The 20,698-nt window shown below is 32.0% G+C and overlaps 1 protein-coding gene across 1 annotated transcript in view; it reads left to right on the top strand.

The window, feature by feature from the left end:
• LOC134721357 (tetratricopeptide repeat protein 12-like) overlaps nucleotides 1–20,698 on the top strand; it is a 70,042-nt gene that overhangs the window by 37,476 nt on the left and 11,868 nt on the right. Inside the window, exons 11-14 of the mRNA XM_063584300.1 lie at nucleotides 4,256–4,348; nucleotides 8,405–8,465; nucleotides 16,734–16,865; nucleotides 19,992–20,273. Of these exons, the coding sequence (XP_063440370.1) occupies nucleotides 4,256–4,348; nucleotides 8,405–8,465; nucleotides 16,734–16,865; nucleotides 19,992–20,273 (568 nt within the window). The remainder of the gene's footprint in view (nucleotides 1–4,255; nucleotides 4,349–8,404; nucleotides 8,466–16,733; nucleotides 16,866–19,991; nucleotides 20,274–20,698) is intronic.

Genomic DNA, 20,698 nt, shown 5'->3' with positions numbered 1-20,698 from the left:
AATTAAAACATAACTAAATTTGTATTCTTTTCAAGTGGGATGTATAGAGACACATCCACATTCATGTTTTAGCTCACCTGGCCAAAGAGCCAAGTGAGCTTTTCTCATCACTTTGTGTCCGTTGTCATTGTGATCCATTTACTTTAAAAAAAATCTTTTTCTCTGAAACTACTGGGCCAAATGAAACCAAAGTTTTTTTTGTCATGGTAGTTTTTGAAGAAGTTGAAGTCCAATCAACTTGCTACTTAGTGCATATGTCTGATGGTATGATCTTTCTAATTTTAATGCCATTTTAGAGTTTTAACCCCAATTTCACGGTCCACTAAACCTAGAAAATGATAGTGTTTTATGGACACATTATTGTTTTAAGTTTTAATTTGTTGACAATGATGAGGTTAAGTTTGATATTGACTATTTTTACTTGTACTGTTCTTGAGTTGAAGTTTAAACATATTTTATTGTTCAAAAAGGAAAACAGATCAGACACAAGTTTTTCAGCTTAGCAACGTCTTCTCCAAATTGTCTTGAGTGACGGTCCTTGATAATTTGAAAGAGCACTAATTTCATGTTGTTTATGTTGAATAACTTATACATTTTTCAACCAATCCTTTTCACATTTTTAGCTCACCTGGCCCAAAGGGCCAAGTGAGCTTTTCTCATCACTTGGCGTCCGTCGTCCGTCGTCGTCGTCCGTCGTCGTTAACTTTTACAAAAATCTTCTCCTCTGAAACTACTGGGCCAAATCAAACCAAACTTGGCCACAATCATCATTGGGGTATCTAGTTTAAAAAAATGTGTGGCGTGACCCGGTCAACCAACCAAGATGGCCGCCAAGGCTAAAAATAGAACATAGGGGTAAAATGCAGTTTTTGGATTATAACTCAAAAACCAAAGCATTTAGAGCAAATCTGACATGGCGTAAAAATGTTTATCAGGTCAAGATCTATCTGCCCTGAAATTTTCAGATGAATCGGTCAATCGGTTGTTGGGTTGCTGCCCCTGAATTGGTAATTTTGAAGAAATTTTGCTGTTTTTGGTTATTATCTTGAATATTATTATAGTTAGAGATAAACTGTAAACAGCAATAATGTTCAGCAAAGTAAGATCTACAAATAAGTCAACATGACCAAAATGGTCAGTTGACCCGTTTAGGAGTTATTGCCCTTTATAGTCAATTTTTAACCATTTTTCGTTAATTAAAGTAATCTTTTACAAAAATCTTCTCCTCTGAAACTACTTGGCCAAATTAATCCAAACTTGGCCACAATCATCTTTGGGGTAACTAGTTTAAAAAATGTGTGGCGTGACCTGGTCAACCAACCAAGATGGCCGCCACGGCTAAAAATAGAACAAAGGGGTAAAATGCAGTTTTTGGCTTATAACTCAAAAACCAAAGCATTTTGAGGAAATCTGACATGGGATAAAAATGTTTATCAGGTCAAGATCTATCTGCCTTAAAATTTTCAGATGAATCGGTCAATCGGTTGTTGGGTTGCTGCCCCTGAATTGGTAATTTTGAGGAAATTTTGCTGTTTTTGGTTATTATCTTGAACATTATTATAGATAGAGATAAACTGTAAACAGCAATAATGTTCAGCAAAGTAAGATCTACAAATAAGTCAACATGACCAAAATGGTCAGTTGACCCGTTTAGGAGTTATTGCCCTTTATAGTCAATTTTTAACCATTTTTCGTAAATTAAAGTAATCTTTTACAAAAATCTTCGCCTCTGAAACTACTTGGCCAAATTAATCCAATCTTGGCCACAATCATCTTTGGGGTATCTAGTTTAAAAAATGTCTGGCGTGACCTGGTCAACCAACCAAGATGGCCGCCACCGCTAAAAATAGAACATAGGGGTAAAATGCAGTTTTTGGCTTATAACTCAAAAACCAAAGCATTTTGAGGAAATCTGACATGGGATAAAAATGTTTATCAGGTCAAGAACTATCTGCCCTGAAATTTTCAGATGAATCGGTCAATCGGTTGTTGGGTTGCTGCCCCTGAATTGGTAATTTTGAGGAAATTTTGCTGTTTTTGGTTATTATCTTGAATATTATTATAGATAGAGATAAATTGTAAACAGCAATAATGTTCAGCAAAGTAAGATCTACAAATAAGTCAACATGACCAAAATGGTCAGTTGACCCCTTTAAGAGTTATTGCCCTTTATAGTCAATCTTCAACCATTTTTCATAAATCTAAGTAATCTTTTACAAAATCTCCACTGAAACTACTAGGCCACAATCATCTTTGGGGTATCTAGTTTGAAAAATGTGTCCGATGACCTGGCCATTCAACCAAGATGGCCGCCACGGCTAAAAATAAAAGGGGTAAAATGCAGTTTTTTGCTTATAACTATGAAACCAAAGCATCTAGAGCAAATCTGACAAGAAGTTAAATTGTTAATCAAGTCAATATCTATCTGCCCTGAATTTTTCAGATGAATTGGACAACTGGTTGTTGGGTTGCTGCCCTCCAATTGGTAATTTTTAAAGAAATTTTGCCGTATTTGGTTATCTTGAATACTATTATAGATAGCGATAAACTGTAAACAGCAATAATGTTCAGCAAAGTAAGATCTACAAATAAGTCAACATGACCTAAATGGTCAATTGACCCCTTAAGGAGTTATTGCCCTTTATAGTCAATTTTTAACAATTTTCATTAATTTGGTAAATTTATGTAAATTTTTACCAAATATAGTTCTCTGTTACTAATGGGCAAAGTTCATGATAGATATAATTGTAAGAAGCAAAATCGTTCAGTAAAGTAAGAACTTCAAACACATCACCATCACCAAAATACAATTTTGTCATGAATCCATTTGTGTCCTTGGTTTAATATGCACATAGACCAAGGTGAGCGACACTCTTTAGAGCCTCTAGTTTATACTGATAACAAAATGGAGGTCAAGTTTGATATTGATGATTTTCACTTTTACTGTACAGAAGTTATGGTCTTTGAAAAAAATGAAAAAGTTCATTGTGTTCTTTCAGTTCAATATCATAATCTTTTAAACCAAGGCTTTTCAAATTAGGCCAACTAAAATTAATTAGTAGATTTTCATCCAAATTTGTTTTTTAAATGGGGCGGGTGGGAGGATTTTAATTTTTAAATTTTATTTCGTATGAAACCCTCTTATAACGTGTTAAATTCTTCATATATATGTAGGTGTAATAATGAGCTTCTATCATGTATAAGGAATCATACATAATTTTTCAAATTCTTAAATAAGTATCTCTGATTGGCAACCACTGTTCTACATGTAATTGCCAATTTTGAAACCTGTTTTATAGTAAACAGAAAAAAATGTGGAGAAATGCTCTCTTCAGTTGGCCTACCTACACCAAATTTATTTTGCTTTCTAAGCATTGGTTTGTAGTCCCTTTTAAAATGAAGCAAATGCATTGGTTGGCATCACAAATATTATAAGTACAGAATAAAATGAAAACTGAAATAGTATTGAAAAAATAGGGTTGGTGCTTATGCAAGATTCAAATATAATTAAGATTGAGGACTGAGGATACAATGTAAAACATGATCGAAAAATTAAGAAAAGAAGTTGTTTAAATATTAAATGACTTTATCATTCTATCGAGGTTATTGGGACAAAGGGTGTTTGCTGTTTGTCGACAAAAAATGACAGCCATGGGTAAATCAAAGGGCTTGCTATAATAAAACTAATTTAAAATGCGTATTTTTGTCGACTTTTTAAACTCAACATACGGTCATAAATCTAACAAACACGTTCTTGTGTCAATTTGTTTAATCCAGTCATGTTTTCATATCAATTTGTTCCACGATTCTTCCACATTGTATATCATTCACAGTCCAAATTTCCTGACACAAAGTCATTTCATAAATAAAAAAGTCACGATTTTCCTATCACATAATTATTTTGACATATCGCGATTTGCGTTCTTCGACTCTGCATCATGATTACTCGTTACATGATTATTTCATGCCATTCTCATGATCAATCTCTATTTTTGGTAGATGGTGTTGTCATCATAGAGCTGTTGACTTCATCATTTGGGATAGTTTACTCTAAGAAATATGAAAACCGAATTTGAAACAGGAAGTTTGAATGAAACGAAATTATCAATGGTTTCAGGTAATGGAAATGAACAAAATCCGGAAATCGTAATTTTTATAAGATAAAAAGAATCGAGGCAGGACGATTTCAGAGGGGCGAGCGGGGATGAAAATCTATCAATTAATTTTAAATGGCCTTATATGTTATATATTACAGGCTATTAACATTATTATATGACCTGGTTAGAACTAATGCTAGCTTGGCAGTCATGGCTGGTTACATCTTAAACAACTTGGCTTTAGATAAGAGGTAAGACCTATAGGAATTAATAGTTGATGTATATTTACTATATGATTAAAATACTTGCTCCTTTTGAGTCACAATTTCTTCAAAACTTCTCCAAAACTATAAAAGGGTAAAATTGTGATGTAACATTTGTTGTAAAATGTATAAATTAACTTTGTATTTACTGAATTAACAGCATACAATTTGGTTTGATTATTGCAAAAGTTGTTGAATTTAATTTTTGATTTAGAACTTTTCATATGCTTGAACAATTTACAAATGTAAACATTAAATAAATGAGTGAAAGCAAGCTCAAAGTTCCAAATTTCATAAAGTCTCAACTAAATAAAGTGGTGCTCCTAAATTAACAAAAACAAGTATTCAGAGAACAATATGGTAAATGCTTCTTATTTTATAGAGCATTAACTGCTTCATATCTTAGATGTAAGTGGGAAGAGCTGGGTTATTCATATATGGTATTCAAATGTCTGACAGCTTACAGTTAAGGCCTAGCATATGTTTTAGGTTTATGGTCCATATCAGAGGATTTCAAATACTAGGAGTCAAAAGTCAGAAACAAATTGCATTTGAGTTAGATATTTTACACACAAGTCTTAGAAATAATAACATTTGTGTCAATCGAATTGTGTGCCATTTTCATGGTTAATATAATACGTAATATTAATAGCTGTATTTTCACACATGCATGTATAATCAAAACATGAGTAAAGAAGATGTGAGTTATTTTTCAATGAGACAGTATTTACCCAATGACACAAAACATTAACTGAAAGGTAACAGAGCAACCTTCAATAGAATAATGTCAATATCATATGTGTTAGTTTGAAATAGTTTCAAGTCATGAAATGTTGTTACTTTGTATATAGCAACAGGCTTTGTCCTATTACAATACCAATTCAATTAATATTTTACCTAATTGCAATCTCTTAGTTATTGAAAGATTTTGAAATTTTTGGCTTTTAATCCTTTTTAAACTTTGGATATTGAAACATAAAAAAAGGTATATGTCCATCTTCAAATCTTAATGTTCTTCAACCAACATTCATGTGTCAGTAACATATGCTATGTCTACTATTTGATCAAAATTCAAAATCCAAAAATAATTTAAGGTAACTTTTATAAATAGATAATAGGTTCAACTACTGTGGATTCATTATTATATGCCTGTTTATGGGACGACTATGGTATACCGTTGTCTGTCCATCTGTCCATCTGATTGTTGTCAACATGTCGGACAATAACTCAAAAACGCTTGAACCAATTCGCATGACACTTTAAGTAAATTGTTTATATCTATTGATGTGAGCTCCCTTTCGTTTTTTATAAATTTTAGATTTAAAGTTTCAGAGTTTTTTTGGTTTTTTTTTCATGGTCAAGAAACAAAATGGTTTTGCCAGGGTACAAAATGGTTAGGGTATGAAATGACTATTATTCTATTGTTTATATCTATTGACATGAGCTCTCTGTCGAATTTTATAAATCTTAACGCTTATATTTCCTAGTTATAGGGTTTTATTTATAAAAAAAGGGGGATTTTCTGGTATACAGACAATAACTCAAAAATGCATTCAGCAGTTTTCATGAAACTTTGGTAAATAGTTTAAACATGTATCTTTTGATATAAGCTTCCTTCCGATTTTTATAGATTTTAGAATTTTAGGTTTTGGGGTTAGGGATCTACCATTTGATTTTTAGGGGGGGGGGGGGGGGGGGGGGGGGGGCTAGGATGCTCTGTCCTGCCTTTTTTTTTTAGTTTATCCTGACTTTTTTTTTACCTAAACTATCGTCCTGACTTTTTTTTTTTTGCAAGTGTCTCATCCTGCCTTTTTAGCTCACCTGGCCTAAAAGGCCATGTGAGCTTTTCTCATCACTTGGCGTCCGACGTCGTCGTCTGTCGTCGTTAACAATTTTTTCAACCATCTTCTCCTCTGAAACTACTGAATGGATTTGAATGAAACTTAGCATGATTGTTCCTTAGTATATCCTGCACAAAATGTGCGCTTCGATTTTTGATCCGTCAAAAAACATGGCCGCCGTTACTTAAAATAGAACATAGGGGTCTAATGCAGTTTTTGGCTTATATCTCAAAAACGAAAGCATTTAGAGCAAATCTGACACGGGGTAAAAATTTTCATTAGGTCAATACCTATCAGCCCTGAAATTTTCAGATGAATCAAACAACCAATTGTTGGGTTGCTGCCACTTTATTGGTAATTTTAAGGAAATTTTGCAGTTTTTGGTCATTATCTTGAATATTATTATAAATAAAGATAAACTGTAAACAGCAAAAATGATCAGCAAAGTAAGATCTACAAATAAGTTTGTATGACCAAAATTGTCAATTGACCCCTTAAGGGGTTATTGTCCTTTAATGACAATTTTTCACAATTTGTTCATCATATTTGCAAACTTTAAAAAATCTTCTCCTCTAAAACTACTCAACTAAATTCAACCAAACTTCAACTGAATGATCAGTAGGGTGTATAAAATAAAGTTTATGCTTTATTTTTTATTTCGTCAAAAAACATGTCTCAAAATAGATCACAGGGTAAAATGCAGTTTTTGGCTTATATCTTAAAAACTCCAGCATTTAGAGCAAATAAGACAAGATGTTAAAGTATTTATTAGGTCAAGGTCTACCTGTCCTGAAATTTTCAGCCGAATTGGATAACTGGTTTTTCAGGTATAATGCCCCTGAATTGATGATTTTAAAGAAATTTTGCAGTTTTTGGTTATTATCTTGAATACTATTATAGATACAGATAAACTGTTAATAGCAAAAATGTTAAGCAAAGTAAGATCTACAAATAAGTCAATTTGACCAAAATTGTCAAATGTCCCCTTATGGAGTTATTGCCCTTTAAAGACTTTTTTCACAATTTGTTCATCATGTTGACTTACTTTAAAAAATCTTCTCCTTTGAAACTGCTGTATCAATTTCAGCCAAACTTAGGCTGAATGAGTTTGAGAGTATCTAGTATAAATTTTATACTGCGATTGAGTTTATATTTCATTTCCTTGTATGTCAAGAAACATAGCTCCTATGGCTAAAATAGAACAAAGGAGAAAATGATTTTTTTTTTGCTTTTGAAGAAAATAGGACGATTCAAAGAACATTTTAAATAAATAAATTGAGAGCCAAATAATAATCATTGATGAGAGATTTAACCAAAAAAATTAAGGTGAGCGATTCAGGCTCTTGAGAGCCTCTTTTTTTTTACTCAAAACTCCTGTCCTGCCTATTTTTTTCAAATTTCATCCTAGCCCCCCCCATAAAAATCAAATGGTAGCTCCCTTATGTGATTTTAATCATAAAAAAGGGAGGAATTTCCAGTTTTTCAAACAATGCTTTGACAGTTCTCAAGAATCTTTGGTGACTGGTTTATATCTATTAAGATAACCTCCCTTAGTTTTATGACATTCAGAAGTTATTGATCTTTATTCTTTGAAAAAGGGAAGGGTGTATGATGCGCTTATGGCGCAGCTGTTTGTTTTTCATGGGATACCAATTTTCTTGGATTTAGTGGATAAATGGGAATTTAAATGTTCAGCAAAGTACAGATCTTCTAAAGGCTGAGATATGCAAACTTTGACAAGTTCAAATATCAAGGAAAATACAATTTTTCCTCAATTCCAAGTCCAAGTCTGTTTGACTGTGTTTACCTGGCCTTATTTTCATGTTTTTTTTGGGTCCACTTTTAAGTTTTCATTATTATATAAGTTTCTCATATACTGTAGGTAGCAGGTCAATTATGTTGAGTACATAGAATGATTGTAAGGTTAACATGTCCATCAAACAGGGTTTATTTGACCATAATTTGGCATAAATTTATCTTCATGGATCTTTGAGAATTATTAAGTTTTTTTTATACTTTTTTGTAAACTGTGTAAAGTAAATTCTTGATTTCAAGAAAATATAACATATTACAACAAATGAGTTACCCATGAAGCAAAATTGTGCTTTCTGAACATCTTTGATTGTAAGATATTTAAGACTTGAGCAAGTTCTTATTCCCTATAATTGATATCAGACAGATTTGAAATGTATTCTGTTTGTAGGTTTAAGCAACAGATCCGAGACAAAATGGATGATATCTTACCATCATTTGAAAATCTACTGGTAAGTAATGTTGTAAATAAAAATGCATATTCTATATGAATAAATGAAAAGAATTTAGAGTAAATAAAACATGTGTAACTAACATGAGCAACACATTGGGTTTCATATGTGAAGCAGAATCTGCTTACCTTTCAGGAGTACCTAAGATCAAACCCAGTTTTTGTTGGGGTTAGTGTTGCTTAGTCTTTAGTTTTCTATGTTGTGTTTTGTGTACTATTGTTTTTTTCTATTTGTCCTTTTCTTTTTTAGCCATGGCGTTGTCAGTTTATTTAGACATATGAGTTTGAATGTTCCTCTGGTATCTTTCGCCCCTCTGTCTTGGAAAGCGAGACATAATGTTGGTTTTTCTGGTGACTGCTGCGGGGACAGCAACAGTTATTGTTGATGTTTCTGTTTTTAAGTTTGTTTGATAAGAACTTCTTGTGATAGATCATTGATATTTTGTATAAAGATGCATTTCTATCAATACATATCAGTTTGACAACAATTTTAAGGCCCTGGTCCGGTGACTGAGTTTATTTTTGCCATTTTCAATGTAAAGTTTACTGCTTAAATATTAATGTTTGATAGGAAGGCTTGTGATAGATCAATGATACTTTGTAGGAAGTTGCATTACTGTTAGAACATATTAGTTTGACAAAAATTTTGACACCCTGCCTCTTAGGCCATGGTCTAGAGACTGGTTTATTTTGCCATTTTCATTCTTAGTTTACGCAGCTTAAGTCTTCAAGTTTGATAGGAAGATTTGTGATAGATTATGTGTGAAGTTGCATTTCTATTCTTTTTATGACTATTTTGTTGCCCTGCCCCCTAGGTTTTGGTTCAGTGACTTTCAATTAATTAGCAAACAAACAGACGAAGAAATTGGTGATGAATGATTGAAATAAATTCCTATAACAGAACCAAACTTGCTATAATGACTTGGGCATTATTCTATGATCTATTTTAGGCAATAAAAAACATATAAAGCTTTAGTTCAAATACTATTTTACTAATTTTAAGCTCAAATTGGAATGGTAGTAATATATGGGTTAAACATCTGTATCGTTTTAAAAGACCTAATAAATTCAAAAGTATCATTTACCAACACCTTAAGAAGCACAACCATCCTTTTAAATATTTAGCAGTTCAACCTTTAGAAGTAGTAAATAAGCAGCCTGGTGAATCGCATTCAAAGTTTGTACGATCACGGAAAATAATTGAATTAAATTGGATTAAAAAATTACAGACAGTTTACCCTCTCGGTCTAAATGATAATATCATGGGAATTGGTAATATATCTAGAACCAATTCCGTTAACATTTTGGATATTGTTTCTAAAACTGTTCGTAAAAACCGTTCTCATGGTTGTAGAACAAATCGCAATCAAAGAAAATTTCGGGCCAATCATACCAATATTTCGGACCTAATTTCTATTTCAAAAAACAACGGCAGACATTATCTGTTAACAAAACTCTGTTCGTTACCGGTTAATAAGTTAAATAAAATTTTGGAGGATTGCAACACAATTTCATATAGCAGTCCTAAGTATGAAATTGTTCAAATTATTATGGCATATTGTTATTCTAAATTATTTCCCAAAATTGATCGCCCTGAAGATCATAAAAAACATTTTATTAAAATTAAGTATGTCAATAAAGGCTTTGATTTTGTAAATATTGCCGGTATATTTAACGACCATTCTGTTAAAGAACAAATTCCTGGATATTTTGACAATACTGAGCTACCTCTTATTTGTTATATTTACAAGAAATCTACCCGGAAATTTGTGTTTAATTATAGTCAATTGTGTAAAGATGTTAATATCAGTGAAAATACACCTACTTCATGTAATTGCAGTAATTCCGAATATATTTATGGACCCATTTCCCATGTTATAACAGGAGATCTTAACATCGTTCAAGACCGAGAGTTAAAATCATTTCTCAGTAAAGGACCTAAATATCGTCCCCCGTCAATTATTAATTGGAATGAGTGTCGTAATATCATCCACGACTCACTCCATACTTACTGTATGAAATGGATAAAACGGGAAAAAGCTGACAAAAAATCTTTGGACTCTTTTTTTAATTCAGTAATGAAGATAGTTGATATACGTATTCAACATTTTAAAGAACATTTTACTATTAACAATAACCACAATAAACCTATTTCTCGTATCAAACATAAACTAAAAGAACTAGCCAAGGAATTTGTTTTTGTCCCGGCCGATAAAGCTGCTAATAATATTATTATTGTTTGACGTAAATTTTACATCGAGGTTCTGAAAAAGGAAATCACCAATTCACCAACATTCCAACTGACTCCATTTTCAGAAAACGAAATCTGTAACCAACATAAACTTTTAGCCTCCGCTTTACAAGCAGAGCCAAATACAATGAAAGTTCCAACTATGTATTGGCTTCCGAAGCTACACAAAACCCCTTACAAATATAGATTTATTTCGTCTTCAAGTCATTGTTCAACTACTAAATTGTCTATTATTCTTACCAGCACACTTGGTACAATTAAAAACCTTATAATAAATTGTTCAAATAAGGCCTTCGAAAATAGTGGAATAAATTACTTTTGGAGTGTCAAGAACTCGTTGGAAGTACTTGATAAATTGCATGCTTATATTGGTGATTTTGAATCTGTTCAAAGTTTTGATTTTTCTACCCTGTATACTACATTGCCTCACATTCTCATTAAGAAAAAATTCACACACCTAATTAAATGGGCATTCAAAAAATCAGAATGTGAATATATATGTTCAAACTCTTTTAGGTCATTTTTTAGTAGCAATAAACAAAAAAACTATGTTAATTGGACATGCTTTGATACTATATATGCCCTTGAATTTTTATTAGATAACATTTTTGTTCGCTTTGGGGATTCCGTATATCGTCAGATTATCGGAATTCCAATGGGGACTAACTGTGCACCACTTATTGCGGACCTCTTTTTGTATTGTTATGAGTTACAATTTATGACAAAAATAAGCAAAGACCCTTCAAAACAACATCTGATAAACAAATTTAATAATACTTTTAGATATTTGGATGATATTTTGGCTCTCAATAATGACGACTTCAGTATGTATATTAATGAAATTTATCCTGGTGAACTCACTTTAAATAAAGCTAATACTAACAATGACCACTGCCCTTTCCTCGATCTTGATATCTATATCACTAACGGAAAGCTGAATACTAAAATTTATGATAAAAGGGATGATTTTTCATTTCCTATCGTTAATTATCCGTTTTTAGATGGTGACGTTCCCTTGTCACCATCTTACGGTGTTTATATATCTCAACTTGTACGATTCGCTCGTGTATGTAACAATGTTTTAGATTTTAACGAGAGAAATTTATGTATTACTGAAAAATTATTACACCAGGGTTTTCGATATCACAAACTAGTCAAAACATTTACTAAATTTTATCATCGGTATACAGACATCATTCGTAAATATAGCTCAACATGCAGACTTTTTATACGTTCAGGTATTTCACATCCAATTTTTTATGGAAATATTCTTTATAAAGCACAAAGGTGTCAGTATTCACCTCATAAACTTACAAACCCTTTGAATAGACTTATTAAGAAGGGATATAATTACGATACTGTTGTCAAGTCATTAAAGATTGCATATTTTGGCGTTAATATTGAGTCACTGATAAGGTCTTTGCGTCGGAACTAAACACATTTATTCTAAAAACAGTTGTTGGCATGACACGGGTTATGTTCTTCTCATATATGTTATGATGGTATGATACTAAACCCCTTACGGGAAGGATTGTGCCTGATGTTCATATGATGAAATCATAATCTTTCAGTCAGTTTAATTGAAGTCTGGAGCTGGCATGTCAGTTAACTGCTAGTAGTCTGTTGTTATTTATGTATTATTGTCATTTTGTTTATTTTCTTTGGTTACATCTTCTGACATCAGACTCGGACTTCTCTTGAACTGAATTTTAATGTGCGTATTGTTATGCTTTTACTTTTCTACACTGGTTAGAAGTACAGGGGGAGGGTTGAGATCTCACAAACATGTTTAACCCCGCCGCATTTTTGCGCCTGTCCCAAGTCAGGAGCCTCTGGCCTTTGTTAGTCTTGTATTATTTAAATTTTAGTTTCTTGTGTACAATTTGGAAATTAGTATGGCGTTCATTATCACTGAACTAGTATATATTTGTTTAGGGGCCAGCTGAAGGACGCCTCCGGGTGCGGGAATTTCTCGCTACATTGAAGACCTGTTGGTGACCTTCTGCTGTTGTGTTTTTATACGACCGCAAATTTTGAAAAATTTTTCGTCGTATATTGCTATCACGTTGGCGTCGTCGTCGTCGTCGTCGTCGTCGTCCGAATACTTTTAGTTTTCACACTCTAACTTTAGTAAAAGTGAATAGAAATCTATGAAATTTTAACACAAGGTTTATGACCATAAAAGGAAGGCTGGTATTGGTTTTGGGAGTTTTGGTCCCAACATTTTAGGAATTAGGGGCCAAAAAGGGCCCAAATAAGCATTTTCTTGGTTTTCGCACTATAACTTTAGTTTAAGTTAATAGAAATCTATGAAATTTTGACACAAGGTTTATGACCACAAAAGGAAGGTTGGTATTGATTTTGGGAGTTTCGGTCCCAACAGTTTAGGAATTAGGGGCCAAAAAGGGACCAAAATAAGCATTTTTCTTGGTTTTCGCACCATAGCGTTAGTATAAGTAAATAGAAATCTATGAAATTTAAACACAAGGTTTATGACTATAAAAGGAAGGTTGGTATTGATTTTGGGAGTTTTGGTCCCAACAGTTAAGGAAAAAGGGGCCCAAAGGGTCCAAAATTAAACTTTGTTTGATTTCATCAAAATTGAATAATTGGGGTTATTTAATATGCCAATCTAACTGTGTATGTAGATTCTTAATTTTTGGTCCAGTTTTTAAATTGGTCTACATTAAGGTCCAAAGGGTCCAAAATTAAACTTAGTTTGATTTTAACAAAAATTGAAATCTTGGGGTTCTTTGATATGCTGAATCTAAAAATGTACTTAGATTTTTGATTATTGGCCCAGTTTTCAAGTTGGCCCAAATCGAGGTCCAAAATTAAACATTGTTTGATTTCATCAAAAATTGAATAATTGGGGTTCTTTGATATGCCAAATCTAACTGTGTATGTAGATTCTTAATTTTTGGTCCAGTTTTAAAATTGGTCTAAATTAAAGTGCAAAGGGTCCAAAATTAAACTAAGTTTGATTTTAACAAAAATTAAATTCTTGGGCCTCTTTGATATGCTGAATCTAAACATGTACTTAGATTTTTGATTATGGGCTCAGTTTTCAAGTTGGTCCAAATCAGGATCTAAAATTATTATATTAAGTATTGTGCAATAGCAAGTCTTTTCAATTGCACAGTATTGTGCAATGGCAAGAAATATCTAATTTCACAATATTGTGAAATAGCAAATTTTTTTTTAATTAAGAGTTATCTTTCTTTGTCCAGTATAGTAAGCAAGAAATATCTGCAAGATTTTTTTTTAATTGGAGTTATCTTTCTTTGTCCAGAATCAACTTAAATCTTTGTTATATACAATATACAATGTATATTCACTTTTTACTACCAACTGATAAATTTAAATAATCTTTACCATTCAGTGATAACAAGCAGTTTTTTTACATCTTAATATTTTATGATGTATTTAAATGAGTAGTAATTGTTGCAAACTCCATTAGAATATATTAATTGAAATTAGTTTTGGAATATAAAGGGAATGGGGGATGTGATTAAAAAATTGGGTTCAATTTTTCTCATTTGAAATTTCATAAATAAAAAGAAATTTCTTCAAACATTTTTTTGAGAGGATTAATATTCAACAGCATAGTGAATTGCTCTAAGAGAAAACAAAAATTTTAAGTTCATTTGAATACATTCATTCTGTGTCAGAAACCTATGCTGTGTCAACTATTTAATCACAATCCAAATTTAGAACGGAATCCAGCTTGAATGTTGTGTCCATACTTGCCCCAACCGTTCAGGGTTCAACCTCTGCGGTCGTATAAAGCTACGCCCTGCGGAGCATCTGGTTTTATTTTGGTCGGGTTGTTGTCTCTTTGACACATTCCCCATTTCCATTCTCAATTTTATTAAAAGAAAACTGCATTATATTTTGGCCAATATACTTTTTTACTCTCAATATTATTGTTTTATTTATTAATATCTTTTTGAAAAGCTATGTGCTTACCAATAGTGATATATTATCATAGGTTCTTTATTGAATAAAAATATATTAGTGCAATCTTAAGACATAATTCAGAATATTGTCCCCCCTTTTTTCTTCAAATTGGAAAAGGACCTTTTTTTTGTATAAACTATACTTCTGTGGTAAAACATAAATTATTAAGAGCAATTTATATATCCCTCAGCTAAATAACTGGCTAAACTGGTTCAAAATTGCATGTACAGTGAGATTTAGAAATTCTTATACATGTCTGAGTATAGACCATTTAGATATAGGAAGATGTGGTTTGAGTGCCAATGAGACAACTCTCCATCCAAATAACAATTTAAAAATTAAACCATTATAGGTTAAAGTACGGCCTTCAACATTTGCCTAGATTGTAAAGACTACCATAAGAAAATCAATAAAACTTGAAAAATCATAGGATTTTTTACCAAGAGCTATGTTGTACCATACATAAGTCATATTAAACATGTTTAATTGATTTCAATCACAAATAATGCAAAAATAAGATCTTTGATGTCTTAACTGCAAGCATGGTGTATGACCATAAAAGGCTAAACTACCTTAGTATGTCAATTAAAGAGCCGAAATTCCCCTGTAACAAATTTGTTCACCAAAAAAGATGACTGAACATGATTTCTAGCATCAAATTTGACTTATTTTCTTTGGAATAGGTACAACTTCTAAAAATTGGATTTCTGATGATTCTCTGTAATAGGAAGTACACCACTAATTCATGGTCCTGTTGCTTTCTATGTTAAATTCCTCCATTTCAAGCAGGCACACCTCTTTCATTTTAAGTTCAAATAAAGTGTCAATTATAGTCCGTTTGATTTCTATAAATCTTCAGAAATTAATTCTTAAAAAGTCATTTTTACTTAAGAATTGAATGCTTCTTTTTGTAAATTTATTGGGGTGTAAAAGCGTTGACCGAAGTACATTTTTAGTATGAAGCGCTTCCGTAAAAGCCTTGACCGAAGTACATTTTTAGTATGAAGCGCTTCCGTAAAAGCGTTGACCGAAGTACATTTTTAGTATGAAGCGCTTCCGCGCTTCATACAAAATGTACTTCGGACGGTCAACGCTTTTACAACCCTATAAAGTTACAAAAAGAAGCATTCAATACTTATAACTAAATTTTTTAGATATGATCATGAAAATACGTATTTTATAAAAAAAAAATTAATTCACCTGTGCACTTTATTGTGGGACCACGTGTTATCATGAACGAAAAGTTTTATTGGGGTGTAAAAGCGTTGACCGAAGTACATTTTGTATGAAGCGCGGAAGCGCTTCATACTAAAAATGTGCGCACGGTCAACGCTTTTACAACCCTATAAAGTTACAAAAAGAAGCATTCAATACTTATAACTGCATTTTTTAGATATGATCATGAAAATACATATTTTATAAAAAAAAAATTTAATTCACCTGTGCACTTTATTGTGGGACCACATGTTTTCATTAACGAAAAGTTTTATTTTGATGCAATTGCCTACAGAATAACACGTGATGTGCATTCAGCCAATCAAAATAAAGTATTATAATGAAACATACATCTAATGTAATTATTAATAAATATTATTTTTCTTCATGCGTGTTTATGTATGATACATACGAACTCTGACTATAAATATCATAATTTTGAACTAATAATCAAAAAAGTTACTCATTGGCTCTCTATGTTATTTCTATTTTTTTAATATTAAATACTCAATGGAGTAAGTATGAGTAGTGTAACAGCCTTCAATTCAAAACAAAAACATTAGACATGTGCTTTAAACCTTGTTTCATTGTACCATGTGACCTTACTCTTTTAAATAACTCTGGTCATGTGATTGCTGAGTTTTCTGTTTGCATGCTTTTGTATTTCTCATTGCATACATAAAGCTCAGTAATATTATATAAGCAAGAAGCTTGAATCAAATTTCAAATCACATATTAACATATCTATTCAAGTAGTTGATGAAAGTTGTTTGACATTGGATTTGGTCTGAATTGCATTGTTTTTTCAATATTTTAATGTTTCATTTGTGCTTTTTTTTGTAGAAAGATAATTCAAGTGTTTTACATGTTCTTCCTTCCTGTATTTCAACAATGATGAACCTATGCTATGACCCTAATATTCGACTTAAGATCTTGAACAGGAATGAGATGTGGAAAGCTAATGTAGACTTATTGGTAAGCATTGCAATAATCAAGAAACCTAGTCACTTAGTTAATAGTGTTAATTGAAGAAATAATTGCAAATTATAAAGTAGTTTTAGCCCAAAGTTGGAATATTTCTTTTTAGAATATCACAATATAAACTTTGCTATATATATATTATATATATATATATAGCAAAGTTTATATTGTGATATTGTTGACTATTATTCAGTCATTTAATATATATATTATATATATATATTAAATATATATTAAATGACTGAATAATAGTCAACGATAAATCTTATAGGGCGATGGATCATATAATTATGATACAGTACACAACAAAATACGATATATAACCAGTCTAAAAGGGTATCGGTACAACATCACCAAAAATAACAATAAAATGAACAAATGTTAGATATTTTGGATAACAGATCTAGATATCCTTCTACATATGTTCACGATGTAAAATGAATCATGTCAATCTATTCTAATTAAAAAACTATCAAAATCTTGAAATCTTTACAAAAAAAACCAGTTTAAGCGAACACCAGAGACACTGGAAAGATATGCCAAAATAAAAAAAAGGCAATTGCGATAATTATATTTATTTTCAACGATTTGGGAAATAAAAAATTAAAATGTACACAATCTTTTTTGTAAAGATTGGAATGTATTCCAAATATTCCCTACAGGATCACTTATAGACAAGTACTAGCATGTTGTCACTTCATTTACATGCACTGATAATTTATATAGTTTCCAAGATTTCCCTGCCATTGTAGAAATCATATGAATAAATGAACTCTGTTTGTTTGTCTTTTGTTTTGTTAGTTTACTTGCAAATTTGACCCTATATTGTAAAGGCCTTTTGATTGTGTTCCAATTAAACCCCCTTTTGGCCCCTATATAAGTACAATCTTATCCAATTTGTTTTTAGGTCATTACTTTTGTACTTTACAACTAATCCACTACAGTAATTCTATCAAAATGATTCACACATGCAGGCGTTGGTTCACCAAACAGATTTTAATTTACAACTAATTATATTACCCCAATTTAAAAAAAAGAGGGGTATAACGTTTTAGCTCTGTCTGTCCAATCATCCATCAATCTGTCAGACCACCCCCTCTTTAAAGAAGTTGGGGTATACTGTTTTGCCTCTGTCTATCCATCCATTTGTCAGTCCGTCCGTCCCATTGATATTTTTTATTGCATCTTTCTGAGGAACAATATTACAAGGATTTCTGAAATTTGGTTTCCTGGTCAGTTATACCGTGTTATGTGTTTTCAGATTCATCCCTTGACAACTTCCTGTTTACCAAACACTTGTATCATTTTACACATGATAGTCAAGTTGAAAATGTTTGTCACATTTTCTCAGGAACTACAATACAATGATTTCTGAAATTTGGTTTCAAGTAGGTGGACTTGGCTGAAATTGTAAAAATAACCATGCAGTGTGCACAGATTTGAAGATTTACAAAATAAGTTGCATTGTTGAAGAGTCTCTAGTTTACTTGAAGTAATGTTAGTTTGAGTTATTTCACTTTGACCTTAGTTTCCAAATTTATGGCCTTATTGGTGGTATGTGTGACAAAAATTACTGCAATATAAAAATAAGAAGATGTGATAAGATTTCCAATGAGATAACATTCTACAAGAGACCAAATGACAAAGAAATAAGACAATTATAAGTCACTGTACAGGCTTCAACAATGAGTAAAACCCCTTCCCCATAATCATCTACAAAAGGCCCTGAAATGACAACTGTAAAACAATTCAAACAAAAAAATTAACAGCCTGATTTATGTACAAAATAATAAACAGAAAAAACAAATATGATATACAGCAACAAAAGACAACCACTGAATGACAGACTCCTGACTTATGACAGGTACATACAGAATCTGGCATGGTTGAACTAGTTTGTAGGTGCATTAAACCTCCCATAACTAAGGACAGTGGTGAAATAGTACATATACAATATAAGAACAAACTGAAAATCAGTTAAAAAAAGGTTTAACTCATCAGATTGACACAAAGTAGAATTACATCTAACAACAAGAATGTGTCCCCAGTACACAGATGCCCCACTTGCACTTTCATTTTCTATGTTCAGTGGACTGTGAAATTGGGGTAAAAACTCTAATTTGGCATTAATATTAGAAAGATCATATCATAGGGAACATTTGTACTAAGTTTTAAGTTGATTGGACTTCAACTTCATCAAAAACTACCTTGACCAAAAACTTTAACCTGAAGCAGGAAAACGAATAGATGGACGAATGGACAGACGAACGGACGCACAGACCAGAAAACACAATGCCCCTCTACTATCTTAGGTGGGGCATAAAAACACATAGTAGACATGCTTATACATCCCTACAACAACAAAAAACACTTAAGCACAGATCTGTGAGTACTCACAATTACTGATAGATCTAAGCCAATATCAACTAATAAAGACTATAATATCAATCAGAACACATCAAACATCCAATGGTCTTAGTGTAAAAAATATCATTAACAGTCAGAGAATTATGGAGGGGGCAACAAGTTTTACCCTTGTTTGTCTGTATATCTGTATGTTCCAAATTTGGTTTCAGTTCTTTAACTTTAGTTTGCCTCAACCAAATGTTATAAAACCTATCCACAATGCTTTTAACCACAAAACACAGATCAAGTTTGAATTATGCCCACCCCTTTTACCATTCTTGAGTTATGCTCCTTTACAAATGAAAAAAATGCTGAATTTTCTGTTTCCGTCCTCCAACTTAATTTTGCCTCAGCTAAATGTTATGAAATTTATAAACAATGCTTATAAGCACAAAACTCAGATCAAGTACACATTTGGGTAGCTTCACTTTTACAGTTCTTGTATTATGTCCCTTTATAATGTTATCTGGTGGGTTCATCATCTGTCCCCCATGGACATGCATTCCCCATCTATTTTGTGGATTGAATGAGTCATTCAAATAGTTTATTTTCATATAAATAAATCAATCATTAGGTCATAAATAATAAGGTATTTCGTGGTATTCCACTAACTATGTTAAATATAAATTGCTATCATATATTATTTTGTTATAGTAATTTGAGACGTATTTCAATGTTAATAGTTTATGATAATTGACTGAAAATTATTTGCAGGTTATCCATAAAGATAAATTAAAAGAACCAGTCAGCATTGAATTAGTTGAAGCATGTCTTGGAATGTTAGCAAATCTAACCTACGAACCATCTCAAAATATGAAGGAATTTAGTTTGCCTATTTGTAAAAATTGTTTAGAATTATGTTCAAAGTTCAAGCATTATAAACTGATAGTTCAAAGAGCATTTACTATTCTTGGCCATATTCTGCCACATTCCATTCCAACAGTAGATTGGTTCTGTGAGAATGCAGGGCATGAACTTTTGCTGTACTGTATAAAGGTAAGTGTCATTATGGTTGCTTTTCTAATAATGCTAATGCCTTGCCCTACACAAATTACTGTACTCCAAATTGTTCAGTTTCTGGTATAATTGATTAAAAGAGCTGTTGCCCTCAAAAACAGTTGTTTCTTGCCTGCCATAAAGATCAAAAGAGTCTTGTATACAAAAATAAGATGTTGTCTGATTGCCACTGGGAGAAATTTCCACCAGAGACAATTTGTTGCATAGAATTTAGCACCTGTAGGTCACAGTATTGTCTTCAGCAAAGAGCAAAAGCAATACAACATCTATAAAAAGGGATATGTTCCTTACGTCGTACCTACAATCCCCTTCCCTTTCATGAATTTGACCTACCGAATTAGACTATTTACGGGATTTGTAATCACATAAGCAACACGACGGGTGCCGCATGTGGAGCAGGATCT

Source organism: Mytilus trossulus, chromosome 6 (genome assembly GCF_036588685.1).
Source record: "Mytilus trossulus isolate FHL-02 chromosome 6, PNRI_Mtr1.1.1.hap1, whole genome shotgun sequence".
In the NCBI taxonomy this organism is placed as follows: domain Eukaryota; kingdom Metazoa; phylum Mollusca; class Bivalvia; order Mytilida; family Mytilidae; genus Mytilus; species Mytilus trossulus.
The sequence above is the reverse complement of the archived record's forward strand: the minus strand, read 5'-3'. Positions and strand labels throughout refer to the sequence as shown.